Raw genomic sequence first — 13,512 nt, 5'->3', positions numbered from 1 at the left:
ATATCCTCTTAGCTAAAGTCGATAGTTTGGGTCTGCTTCCAGACTTTGGCAAAATGGTTACACCTCCCTTTAACTTTGTACTTACATAGCGCTACAACAACTGATGATCCACAGATGTTTAGAAATGGTCCTAAAAACACAGACTATATGTGTGTGTGTGTGTGTGTGTGTATGTATGTGTGTATCAGTGTCAACACTGTGACCTATCATGTATCGCAAATCTTCCTCACCTCTGACCCAGGCTGTTGTTGCTATACGGATGTTGTGGAGTGTGTCAGTTAGGCAGCCGTCCTAGCGAGACTGACTGTGATGGCGACCAACATTGAACAGATTTTCCGGGAATTTGTAATGAATAAAATAAAAGAAATCGAGGATGAAAGCCAGGATAAGAGGTGAATTTTTTGCTCTATTCTGTTGCACGAACAGTTGTACACTTTGGTATTTATATTACCATGTCGTACTAGCTAGTCACAGGGCTGCCTGTGCCGGGTGCTATCAAACTAGCTAGCTATTAGCTTTAGCATTTTAGCTGCCCTCCTAATCGAATGTGTTTAGGTTAGCTAGTGCTAGCCAGCTAACTAGCTAGATTTTTATTCGACATTTAGCTAGCTACAGTTGTTGTGTTATGTTTTATTTGCATGCAGTGAAGACGTCTATGCTTGAGGATGTACTCGAGCAATGTTTTACGATATAAAATACTGAGTAGTGGTGTAGCGGCAGAGTTTTAACGGCTAGCTAACAGCAGCAGGCGTAGCTAGCTACCAAAAACTGTGAGATACTGGCGAAGGTAGCAGTTATCTAGCTAGCTGGCCAGCTATAAAAGTATATCTACAATTGTGGAATCGCCCAACACCATGCTGCTAGTTGACGAGCACTACTTGCTGACAGCCTTGTCTAAAAACCTTTGTGGTTAGAAAAAGGTAGCTAGCACTAGCTTCTGTGTTGACGTTACTTTACTGGTTAGCTAGCTAAGTGTACAGTGCTTTCTTACAATGCTGTAGTTGGTAAATATTATTACCTCAGTTTTGTGGTGTGCCTTTTCAAGGTTACTGTTTCTGAATGTTGCCTCTGTAGCTAGCTAAAATCTTTGGGCGTTGAAAAGGTCAGCTTATCCCCGTCATGTGTGGCCATTCGTGAAGAAAGTTGCATTAATGAAAACAGCCAACACCAGGTTCTCAGTGGTAAACATTTGGCCATTAGTATACTTATGATAACATGCTGCATAGTTTGTTAGGGTTTTTAACACATGACATAAATGTTTGAGGTTACATGTACACAGCCCTGTTTAGTAGAATTTCCTGGCCGTGATATAGTAAGAAAACATAGTGGTCAGTCTGTTTGCCAGGGTTGCCGAATGTTGTAATGCCACTAAAACAGAGCACGTGTCATGAGTATGTGTGAAATGTTTATTCAGCGTTCAATGATGCGGTAATGAATAGTTATATAATTAAAAAAATAAATATTTACCCCCCCCAGTCATACTGGCCAAGTAAGCACTGCTGATGTAGATTCACTCTGTGACCTGGGGACTGGACTGAAGAAAAAAGCACCTCCTCTTGAAACCTGCAGTATAACAGGTGAGTCAGCTGTATGTTTTATTGCCTGCTCTACCAAACAGACACTCTGTAAACAAAATGACCTTTTTCTTTTTGTTTGTTTGTTATCTTTCAGATAAAGCCACACATCCATTTTCCCAGGACAGCAGTACCAAAGAGGAGTCCAGCACTAAACACAAGAAATCTAAAAAGCACAAAAAACACAAAAGCAAAAAGAAGAAGAAGAAACGTAAGGAGGAAAGGGAAAGCAGCTCAGAGTCAGAATCGGATGGAGAAAATCAAGGAAGGTATGACACATTCGTGCCTACAACAGATTAATTTAGTTAATAGATTTTTTTCTTTATTTAATAGAGTATGTAACGACACACTGACTTTAATAAACCGATGTTGAGATTCAGTACATTTTGAATCGCAGGCCTGCAAGTGTTTACGTTTTGAAACAGTGCACAGTGGTCTGAAAATTAATGTACATGCTCTTACTGTGTTTATCAGTGTTAAGAAGAAGAAGAGGAAGAAAAAGAAGAAACAGAAAGAAGTAGAAAAAGAAAAAAAATCTGGCTCCCGGTCTGGGAGCTCTTCTGCCTCTGATTCAGAGTCTGAGTATGAATCAAAACTTTTCAGTGGAACTACCGAGTTGTCAACTGGAGAGGTACTGTCAAAGTCTGAACTTGGTAATGCAAGTAATTTTAAGGTTTCTCCAGATTTACCTGACATTATTCCTAAACTTGAGACCGCTGCTGATAAGAACAAGAGGATAGAAGGAGACCATGAAAGAAAACAAAGCTCTAGTCACTCTAAAACATCTAGACACAAGAGAAGTTTACGAATGCAGCACTCACGCTCCAGATCAAAAAAAAGAAAGTCAAGGCATAGGTCCAGATCCCGGTCACCCAGACGGTCACAGAGATCAAAGTCTAAGTCTCATTCAAGAAAAAGTCCAAGGAGGAAGTCTCCACAGCATAGATGGCGTAGTAGATCCAGGTCAGGATCACAAAGGCACAATAGACGGTCCAGATCTCGACATTCAAGGTCCAGGTCAAGGTCTGAGCGAAGTAGGTCAAGATCGAGGTCTACAGCGGTCTTAAAGAAGAAAAGGAGCTCTCGATCAACATCTAGATCTGCTTCACGTCACTGTTCAAGGAATTCTAAGTCTAGGTCTCAAACACAGGCAAGACATAGTACATCAAGGTCCCGGTCAAAATCTCAGTCGTTTATAAAAGATAAACTAAGTAAGAATGAGTCACAAAAGAAGGATGAGGTTCCAGAATCAAAGAACAAGGTTAGCTCTGAAATAGAACTTGTAACAGAAAAAGTAGGCAAAGATAAAAGTCAGACACCACCTGCGAACTCTATCAGAACTGTTGAGGAGGCTAAAGATGGCACTATCAGTGATGGACAGGTTAAGGGATCATGGAGACCAGTTCCTTTTTTGGATGATCGCTCTTCTACTACAATTGCGTCTGGGTCTTCTGAGACTAAACCTTCATTGAAGTGCATTACACCTGAGCTGCCTTTCATTGTCAAAGATATTTCTGCATATACCTCAGATAAGTCTAGCAATTTGGAGGTTGTCCTCAAGACAAAAAAAAAAGATGAAATTTCTAGTATAGAATTAAAAGACACCCAAGTTAAACATTCCAAATCGAGATCAGAGTCCTCATCACCATCTCCTCAAAGGTGCTCAAAATCAACCTCAAGAAAGCGATCAAGTTCCAGATCTCCAGTAAAACAAAGGAGGTCAAGGTCATTGTCCAGGAACAGCAAGAGGATATCAAAGATGTCTCCTTCACAAAGGAAAAGATCTAAATCTAGAACACGGGCTAGGCATTCTAAATCCAAGTCGCCAAAAACTAAGCAATCAAAGTCCCATTCACCAGATAAAAGGAAACGGTCTCGGACCCCAGATAGGAGGTCAAGATCAAGACGCAGATCACGCTCTCGGTCAAGAAGGTCTAGATCTGGATCTCGGCGTAGGAGAGGAGGTTTCAGGAACCGAATGTTTAGTCAGCGTGATCGGTGGAAGAGAGAACCAAGCCATTCTCCTGTCCTCATCCTGCGGAAGAAAAGATCAACTTCTCGAACTCGCCGTAGCACCAGCAAGACACCACCACGCCTTACTGAGCTTGGTAAGGAAGCATATTTTCAGAATGTTTCTTTTGTTTTATCTGTCAGTTTGGTTGCAAACCCCTGTTGACCATAGAAATAGTGTTTTTTCTAGATTGTCCTTTATTGTTTTGGGGTCTTTAGGCTTTTGAAATGTAATTGTCATTCTTGGCTAGGTTTTCCCATTCAAAACACCAATAACCATTTCCCAATGTTATCTTATAATTTCTGCTACTCAAAACTGCTTCATCCCAGAGCACACACTGAAGTGAATGACAATATTTATTCCTAATGTACACTGCAGTTTAAATAAGTCTCTTTCTGCTTAGAGCAGCTAGCTATATATGTTATATAGAATTTGTTATATAAAATATTAAATGCAGCTTAGGGTGTACTAGCTACAGTCCAAAGCATTAGGTAAAATGTTTATTCAATCCCTATCTAATCAAAACTGTAAATGACATTTTCTTCCATTTGCTACAATCTTCCATTTACAGATAAAGATCAGTTGCTCGAAATTGCCAAGGCTAATGCAGCTGCCATGTGTGCTAAGGCTGGGATGCCTATTCCAGAAAGCCTTAGGCCCAAAGCCATCCTTCAGCTGCCATTGCCAACTCCAAATCCCACACCTTTGTCCTTACCCCTGCCGCTACCTGTTAATCTCCCCATGGGTGTACAAGGGGTGTCAAACATGACCATGAATGCTGCTATGGCTAGCATGACTGCTGCCACCATGACTGCTGCTCTGTCCAGCATGGGAGCCCTTGCAACGATGCCACAGTTGGCCCCATTGCCCACAATCACCAACAAGCCTCCACCTTCGGCCACACCAAACCTGGCTTCTATTGAGGAAGCTAAAAGAAAAGTAACAAAGCAGGCCAACAGCTATAGTATTAAGGAGCTAACAGAAGTAAGTGCACAGCATCCAAAATCCTTCCTGTTCTCCTGTTGTATTAATACCCAGATAATAATTAAATATTTAAATGTTGTCTTTCCTTTCAGAAATGCAAAAAGATTGCAGAGAGTAAAGAGGAGATGGCTATTGCAAAACCACATGTGTCAGATGACGAGGAAGATGAAAAGCCGTTTGGAGGAGTTGCCCTTAAGGAGAATAAGGGCATTACTTTCAGTCTCTGTGTATGTATTTCCTTTTGTTAGTGACTACATCCTTCAGATGAATGATTAACTTGAGGTTGTCCTTATTGAGAAGTGGAAAATGTGCAAATAAACAAGAAGAAACAAAGTTAGTGTACCTAAAGATGAGATGGCACTATATGTCTACTTTACTATTGTTCTTAGGCTCTGTGTAGTTAACTGCTGTTAAAAGCAGTTATGCTAAATGATGTATGAAGAAAGTTGAATGTTTGGTGGTTGTGAAGTCGATAGCCCCATGCAGAGGCTCACAGAGCAGAGAGAGGAACCTTCCTATAGACGCAAATATTCGACTAGGGTGTGGATTGTTCTGGATTTGGATTGTTATCTTTATCGTGCCGTACCACACAGCAGTGTTACTATTTTTTTTTTTTTATTTTCTGTTCTGTCTTTTGTTCAAATCAGGATCTCCGTTGGTCCCTGGCAATAATTTTTGTGACTTGAGGTCTATAATTGGATATGTACTCGACTTTGTGAATGGTTGAAGATAACTGTTACAGACTACAAATTGATTACTGTAATTTGTTTCTTCTGTTTGAACAACACATTCTTTGCATTTGTAGTTTGTAAACTTGTTTTTCTTCAACCATACATTTGATTGAATACATTTCTATATTTCCCTAATTTTGCAGTAACCCCCTCCCCTCCTGTGCCGCCATGTTCCTTCCCCCTTCCTTCAGAACCCCTCAGTGAAGCCTTCAGTAAGATCAGAGGCTGCTTTTGCAAAGGAGTTCCCGGTATCTTCAGGGTCACAGCACCGCAAGAAGGAGGGAGATGGGGCGTATGGGGAATGGGTACCAGTGGACAAAAAAAACGACAAAGCGGGGTCATCTTTAGCGTCTACTGGGTCTGAAGATCAAAGCAAGGATAATGACAGTGTCTTTCCAGAGGCACCTTCACAGGTTGGTTCTCTCTGTGGCACTATGATGACAGATTCAAGTAAGTTCTATGCAATTTTAACCTTTGTTATTTTATGACTTTAGCCGGTGGACATTACCCTGGCAGTCAGTGAAAGGGCAGTTGCCCAGAAAAGACTGGCAGAGAACCCATTTGACATCAACGCCATGTGCATGCTTAACCGTGCTCAAGAGCAGGTACAGTGGACATTCATGTTCTGCGATGACAAAAATATATGACAGCTTTAATCAGGCCAGAAAAACAATGTTTTTATGAGAGCCTTGTAGACTGTGTTGAACCTTCCTGCAACAACAAGAGTAACTCCAGTGTGCTAGATAAAAAAAATTAAGTAATAAAAGAATGGAGGCTGTGAGAAACCTTAATGTGAAATCTGAAACCGCTCAAGACAAATATTCAATAAAAGAGGTGTGAAAAAGAGTGATCTACCAAGTCACAAGGATGTTGCTTTTTTAAAGAAATACAGATGATTAAGTTTAGAACCTATATCCATATTCTCTAAATTGTTCTTATTTTGACATAATCTGTTGTGTTTTTATAGGTGGATGCTTGGGCCCAATCCAACACAATCCCTGGTCTTTTCACTGGTTCCACAGGTGCTCAAGTGCTTTCATCTGAAGAGCTGTCAAACAGTGGTCCACAAGCTTGGATCAAGAAGGTAAAGCATGTCCCATTATCACTATATTAGATTAAAACATTTTTTTGTTTAACTGTGTATTGCACGAGAGACTATATGTAGTATGGCAGGTTTTCCAAGTACTATCACAGACATGCAGCACTCACACCTAATGTCTCCAACATAACTATTTTGTTCCTTTCTTCTCATTGGCAGCTTGAACTAGATTTTTTCCTCCGTAACAGATTACAACGGCTGTACATGTTTGCTTGATATTTCAAGTAATTCAAGTATTTCATCTTATCAGAGATACATACGTTTTGTCTTTGCTACTTGATGTACCTGCTCCACAATTCAGTGATCACTATTTTAAATCTCAAACATTCCTAAAAGCAGAGTTTTTGTTGTCCCATGCTGGCGACCATAAGGCAGCCAGAAATAACATGTGGATTAAGTGACATCAAGGTAACAAATAAATACTGAAACCAGAGAAACTGACTTTAAAGGAACCATGCTTGCAGCAGTATTTCAGCAAAAAGATAAAATGATTTTTCAGTATAATAGTGTGTAATGGTTGGGAATCTTATAGTCTGGATGATTACTTAAAATTCCTTTTTAAAATTGTAAGAAAACTATTAAAGCAACATTATGTAGCATTCTTGGGGGGGGGGGGGCTGGCAATTTGTCTTCACTGCACTACACTTACACACTCTACCAGTTCTCACATAATGCTGCTTTAAATATGGATTCTTAATACCCAACCCTTATCTACAGTTTAAGTATAATGAATCTAAACTTGAATTGTCATCAGATTTATTTTTGTGGAATGGGTACATCTTTTCAGCAGAGTCATGCAGAAGATGTTTTCTTTGTGTGAAATTCTATTGTAGCAGGTGCATTGCAGGAGGGGAGTCAGACCTCAGAGGTTGACTATAGTCTACTTAGAAAATCTTCTTTGAAAGAGGAGAGGAAGGAAGAGGACTTGAAGCAAGTCTCCTGGCATCTTCCTCTTGGTTGAGAATGGAAACTCAAAATGGGTAAAAAAAAAAAAGAAGAAGAAGAAGAAAAAAAAAAAGATAACCCAAAGAAACTTAGAAGTGAATGGTCTTTTCAAATTTCATTTATTTCACCCAACAGACGTTTAATCCAAAAGTTAATGTATGTACAGTATGTTGTGATGGTTACCAGAGAATCATTTGCTCATCCAACCCTACCATGTATGATGGTTCTTATTTTAGATGAAAGACGTATTGTCCTGAAGGCATTTGGATGCTGACTACTGCGTAACACAATCCTTATCTTTATATTTGGGTGTGGTAATCCCACGTTTTTTATATAGAGTTTTTTTTAGCTAAATAAATAGTAGAGAAATGCCATACCCTCTGCTCAGGAATGCCATGGCATTCACACACCGAGAAAGGCCACAGAGTCTGTTTAATCAGTGGTGTGTTTCAACATGGCCAACTTTGCTTAGTAACCACACAAACTTAGACTGTAGTGACGACATCCTGGAATGGTCAATTTATCAAAAGGTCTATAAACTCTTGAAATGTTGCCTACTAGCAGTTGCTTAACACGGTGGATCTAAAATTTATCATGTGTTTTGCTGAAAAGAACAAAACATGCCTGTATGATGGAGTGTAAGGCTATGTTAAGACTGCACGGTATATTGGCATGTGTTTATAATAAGTGCATAGTCTTTACAGTTATTGATACCATAGACGTTTGCAGAAGTTAAGCATTTGATCACAGGCATTCGTTCAGGGTATTTTTTTTATTTTTTTGCGCATGATACAGTGGCATGCAAAAGCCTGGGAAACCCTGGTCAAAATTTCTTACTGTGAATATGAAGGTGAGTAAACGAATAACTGATTTCCTGATCATTTGGTTTGTTTTTCAGCATTTTAAGTAAAATTAGTGTACAGAAGAAAAATACTATTTTAGAGTAAAAATAGAAAAAGAACACCATCTAACAGGACCATTTAAATAAGCATGGTGCATTTTAGAAACAAGTCTTGTGGACAGATGAAGTTTATTAAACGTTTTTGGCAGTAGTGTGCTGCTATGTCATGTGCAGAACGGGTGCAGAACTTTATTTAAAAAAAGTTAAATTAAATTTAAAAAACACCACTTCCATTACTTTAATCTGTTTATGAATTCTGCCATGGTCCTCACAGAATCCATAAACATCATCCGTCTTTAGCAAAAATGAGTGAGTGGGTGATATATTGCTTAAAATTAAGAAATGTAATTTTTGGAAAACGTGATCTTTTTCTTACTTCACGTGATCTTATTACTTGTTCAGAAATGTTGACCTTCTGCCTGCCATTGTATCACTTACTTTCCTAAGAACAAAAATTGTAGGTTAAAATAATACAAGGTATTTTTAACCAAGTCATATCCTTTAACTCTCATCATACAACCCTAGTCTTGGATGGATAGTTGCTTATAATATTGATAGTGTGCTAATTTTTGTGTTATGCCTTGTGGATTGAGGTTTAACAGTATTTCGGCATCCATTGTCAGTAGCAACGTTTCTCAGTGGTTTCAAACTACTAAGCTGTTTTACCCTGCTGGTGAAGGTGGTGGGGGGAGTGGTGGGGTGTGGAGCACGAACACAAGAGGGGTGGAGGTTCACAGTCTGACCTGTGAACTCTCACCCCTCTATATGGAAACTTGTTGCAGGGTCAGTCCTTGTAGCTGCCTTGTTGCCATGGTCACTGTCAGGCCCCTTCTATTCACGTCAGATGCAGAGCCGATGATGAGGGGCCTAGGTACGTACGTCATACAGCACCCTATTTCTATTCATGTGGATTTTGTGTCCGCTCTGATGGAACCATTTTCTGCCTTGCGCTTTTGTGTGTTTCAGCTGATTCAAGGGTATTGATACCGTGTCAAAGGTGGTATTGATACCTTATCAAGGAAGACTGTATCATTTTTAGATAATTATAAATATACATCATTTTAAAAGCACTTAAAAATATATATATATTTTATTCACATGGTTTTCATAGTAGCTTTATCACTTTACTGTATTTTTAATATTTCTATAATTTCAGAATCTGCCTCTTGTTTAGTTATTTGAACAATGCACCATATATTGTTTGCTAATTATTTTAACATCACCTACAGATGAGTAATGTACAGGGTCTAACTTTTTTTTTTTACATTAAATGGTGAGGGACCTTGGAGTTTTGTTTTTTCCCTCCAAATGCTCTTTCATGTTTCTTGATGTTTTCTGGTACTCAAGCAGATATCCAGTAGATGTTTACAGTCCTAATTTTCAGAATTTTAATGATTTCAGAGTTTGCTGAGTTACCTGGTTTTTATTGGGGTGTGAGGTCTTACTATTGTCTCTTTGCTTGTCTGCCTTCTTTCTCTCTCTCTCTCTCTCTCTCTGTCTTTTTCTGCCCATATCTGTCCCATCTTCATTTAGGACCAATTCCTTCGTGCTGCGCCAGTCTCCGGGGGTATGGGAGAGTTACTTATGAGGAAGATGGGTTGGCGTGCCGGAGAAGGCCTCGGCAAACACAGGGAAGGCACAGTAGAGCCCATTGTTATTGACTTCAAAACTGATCGCAAAGGTAAGACAATCTTTGCACTTCATAGTGAAAACTATTCATAAAAAAAGGGGTGAAAAAAAAGTTAAGTGATCATTTGTTTTGCACATGCAGGATTGGTAGCAGAGGGTGAGAAAACTCAGAAATCTGGCAATCTGGTGGTGATGAAGGATCTTCTAGGTAGGTTTGTTTAGTTGTCTAAGTTTCTGTCTTTAACTTTAACATTGTTTTCTGTGTCTCTGGTTTGCCTTCTAATCTTAGCTTAAATTTCTTGCAGGGAAACATCCAGTCTCTGCTCTAATGGAACTGTGTAATAAGAAGAAGTGGGCACAACCAGAGTTTGTCATGGTTCTTCACAGTGGCCCAGACCACCGCAAGAATTTTCTCTTTAAGGTTTGTTAACAAATGTTTGTGCTTTACAATAAGGATAATATGCATAATAATTTAACTCAAATGTGGGAGTGGGATTTACTTAGAACTTATGACTACACCATAGTTAAGTAGCTAGGGCATTATTATTTCAGTTAATCGTGGAAATAAAGTCATCATTAATGTTATCAGCAAGTAAATATTTCAAATTAGAAAAGGATCAGTAAGACAACCGTTTTTGTGTAGTCGGAAGGTCAAAAGGTCTGACTACAGTGTAGGTCAGTGTAGTATGTCTGTCAGGATTAGTAACCCTGGTAACTCGTAAGTAGAATTTAGCCATTAGATGTGCAGTTGTGTTTATTGTATTTGCTAAACTAAAACAGAGCTGAATAGCAGTCAGCTTCCATGTTATTTTTAACAGTTGGTGCTGTGCTGAGGTTTGGTCACTTTCTGCTGTGAATGTTCTCAAGATTTGCATGCCGCATAGGAATGGTGCAGCACTGCCATGTTAAAGTTTTTCCATAGTTTAGTTCCATGTAAAACCTTGAATTCTTTTCTATTTTTATTATTTTTAGATTTCTTTATGTGCTGTTGATTAAAACAAAACAATGCTTGTTTTTGATGTCAGCTTCATAGCTCGTGATAGAAATATGGCTTATATGTTTTTCTCACTCCACTTTTCTTTACAGGTCATTGTAAATGGATGTGATTACCAGCCCCAGACAGCCAGCCCCAACAAAAAGCATGCCAAGGCCATGGCGGCCACAGTGGCTCTACAGGCAATGGGGGAGGTAGCGGGTGACAATGTGCATTCAGGACCTGTATTCACTGCAGCCACTAACACCTAATAGCCACATCTACACATGCCATGCAAAAACTTATATCATTTTACAATGGTGAGTACAAAGGTATTGCACCTCAAAAAACTAGATAGTGCTGTATATTCTTGCTGTATATGTAAAGGCATTTTGCGTCACATCTCTCTGCAAAACTTTCCACTTTTTTTTTTACTTGATGTAAACTTGATGGATTGCAAACTTTTGAGCTGGTGGACACTTTAGACTACTTTTTTTTTTTTTTTTAGTTAGCAGTGTAACTTTACCCAGATGTTACAGCTATCTAGTAGACTGGGGTAAGTAATGTGCCTACTAGTCAGTCTTAAGCATCCATGTGAAAAATCCCGTTATGTGTAATCCAAACCCAAAAGCCTTTTGTAGTTTCATTGAACTGTACAGCCAATACTGTTTTTAAATTTCTCATATGGTACTTGCAGTTTTATGTTCCATGCATGTTTAAGTAATGAATCAATGATGTACTTTTATATATTTTATGTTTATGCAAAGATTGCTTTGTGTGTGTGCTGTAGGGTTTATATTTTTGCATGTCATCACTGAAATTATACTTCCTTTTGAAAGCATGTTTTGAGTTGCTGACCAGAGATTTTATGTAATAAAATTAAATAAATAGACATTCTCCCCAGAATTTTTATGATTTCTTTGTGAGGCCAGTAATGCTGTCAAAAAGCCATTTTTAAGGTTCCAAGTTTCAGAAAAAAAAACTTTAAAAACAAAAAGCCTTCCATGAGGTAAGGCTTCTGTTATAATCAGTAGTATTGTTAAATATGCTTTAGCTACTAAAAAGTGCTTGCTAACATTACAAAATGTTACTTAGATTTAAAATGTGAAACTGCTAGATAAGTTTCGCAACGTGGACAAAATCATTCCAAAGACAGAAATTGAGTTTATTAAAATTACTAACAAGAACGACTCCCAACAGATTCAGAGTTAAGATAAGATAAAAAGCACATGCAATACGTTAATCAAAAACCTGTTTTACACATCACAATCACATATACACATATCTATGCTTAATGTAATGTATGCTTAACTGTGATAAGTAATCCAGTACATTAATAAAACAAAAATGTGCACATTAATTTTTAGGGTCCATATGGGAAGAAATCACCTGACAATGAAAATGTTGCAAAAACTTTAGAACATAAGTTAAACAGTACTGATGATAGAAGTGATGATTACACCAAATGTGTGGCCATTGCATTTGTTTTAATCCCCTGAGAATAACAATAAATTACTACTTAAAATACAACTACAGTTATCTAAAATACAAATAAATTAAGTTTTTCTTTGAAGTTATTGCTTAATCCTCTTTACTCAAAGGTTTACTGTCAAAGGTTTCCTAGTGCCACTAGTGTGCCCAAGAATGCTGCAGTGACCAACAGTACTCCACTGATGATCCCAATACGAACCCACGGTACCTTCTTTTCCAGAAAGAATTCAAATGATTCTTCCTCACCTGACAAAACATGTGAAGATTAAATCTCAACAAGCACAGACAAAGATAAATTCATGGTAACATTTCTATATTGATACTGTAATTGACATTACTGTAATTGAATACTGTAAAGATGTTTACATAGCTTCATGTCATGTTTGGGTCATCCTGGAATTTCCATAGACTAATTAACAGACTGTGTTCCTGTGTCAGTCTGAGCTATAATTATCAGTTGAAAATGTGAGCAAGAAAATGCTACCTGACCTTGACATGGTGTTTCTTACCCTCTCTACCTGATGCTACAAGAATGACTCAATATTGTGTCTAAATATTAAGTGGAAAAAAGTGTTTTTTGTTTGTTTGTTATTTATTTATTTATTTTACTATTCAATTAATTATGGAACTTTTATTCATTAATTTCTGAACAATGAATACATATACTGAAACTTGCAGAATATTTTTATTTCACTGCTACATTCTTTAAGTGCCTTATTCAACAACAGTGATCCAAGGAGGATGATGAAACTAGCACTTCTTAGAACTTCTCAGTTGTAAAAGTAAACTGATCTTCAGTTTAATCTTTCTTTTTGGCTTGCTGATTCTGCTATCTGTATGGTTTGTAATTCTGGATACATTTCACAACTTTGGCTTAATTTTCAGAAAGAAGCATTGTCCCAGAATAGTATTTTTGTTACAGATAATAAAATTCTAAAATACTAGCACTCTTACCTCCTATCGAATCCTGCACTGTATTGCTGTCAGCACTGGAACACTTAGATCCATGTACTTGCAGTAGCAGATTTAATGATTTTGTGCCCATAGACAAAGAAATGGGACCCCCTTGTGTCATCAACCTGAGCCTTTAATCATGTAGTCATTCTGTCATATAGGCTTTTTGATGCAGTAAAAGTCATTTGGAGCTCAGCAACTGAGTAAAATTCTCTTTCTC

At 38.1% G+C, this 13,512-nt stretch overlaps 1 protein-coding gene across 4 annotated transcripts; it reads left to right on the top strand.

Moving 5' to 3' along the window:
• Positions 1 to 234: 234 nt before the first annotated feature.
• On the top strand, positions 235 to 11,753 carry sonb (SON DNA and RNA binding protein b). 4 transcript variants are annotated; one of them, XM_072656798.1, is made up of 13 exons: positions 242 to 392; positions 1,477 to 1,577; positions 1,672 to 1,843; positions 2,049 to 3,682; positions 4,157 to 4,569; positions 4,662 to 4,796; positions 5,492 to 5,713; positions 5,795 to 5,905; positions 6,268 to 6,384; positions 9,779 to 9,926; positions 10,017 to 10,082; positions 10,180 to 10,295; positions 10,961 to 11,753. In XM_072656798.1, the coding sequence occupies exons 1-13, from the start codon at positions 310 to 312 to the stop codon at positions 11,117 to 11,119; spliced, it is 3,477 nt and encodes a 1,158-aa protein (XP_072512899.1). In that variant the 5' UTR covers positions 242 to 309; the 3' UTR covers positions 11,120 to 11,753. The 4 variants fall into 4 exon arrangements, 2 of the variants coding, with proteins under 2 accessions (XP_072512900.1, XP_072512899.1); XR_011977540.1 differs by lacking the exons at positions 10,017 to 10,082; positions 10,180 to 10,295; positions 10,961 to 11,753 and adding an exon at positions 9,028 to 9,116 and having other exon boundaries at positions 235 to 392; positions 9,779 to 9,867; XR_011977539.1 differs by lacking the exons at positions 10,017 to 10,082; positions 10,180 to 10,295; positions 10,961 to 11,753 and adding an exon at positions 7,233 to 7,379 and having other exon boundaries at positions 235 to 392; positions 9,028 to 9,805.
• Positions 11,754 to 13,512: the final 1,759 nt, after the last annotated feature.

The sequence above is a fragment of the Salminus brasiliensis genome, chromosome 15 (genome assembly GCF_030463535.1).
Source record: "Salminus brasiliensis chromosome 15, fSalBra1.hap2, whole genome shotgun sequence".
Taxonomy (NCBI): domain Eukaryota; kingdom Metazoa; phylum Chordata; class Actinopteri; order Characiformes; family Bryconidae; genus Salminus; species Salminus brasiliensis.
The sequence above is the reverse complement of the archived record's forward strand: the minus strand, read 5'-3'. Positions and strand labels throughout refer to the sequence as shown.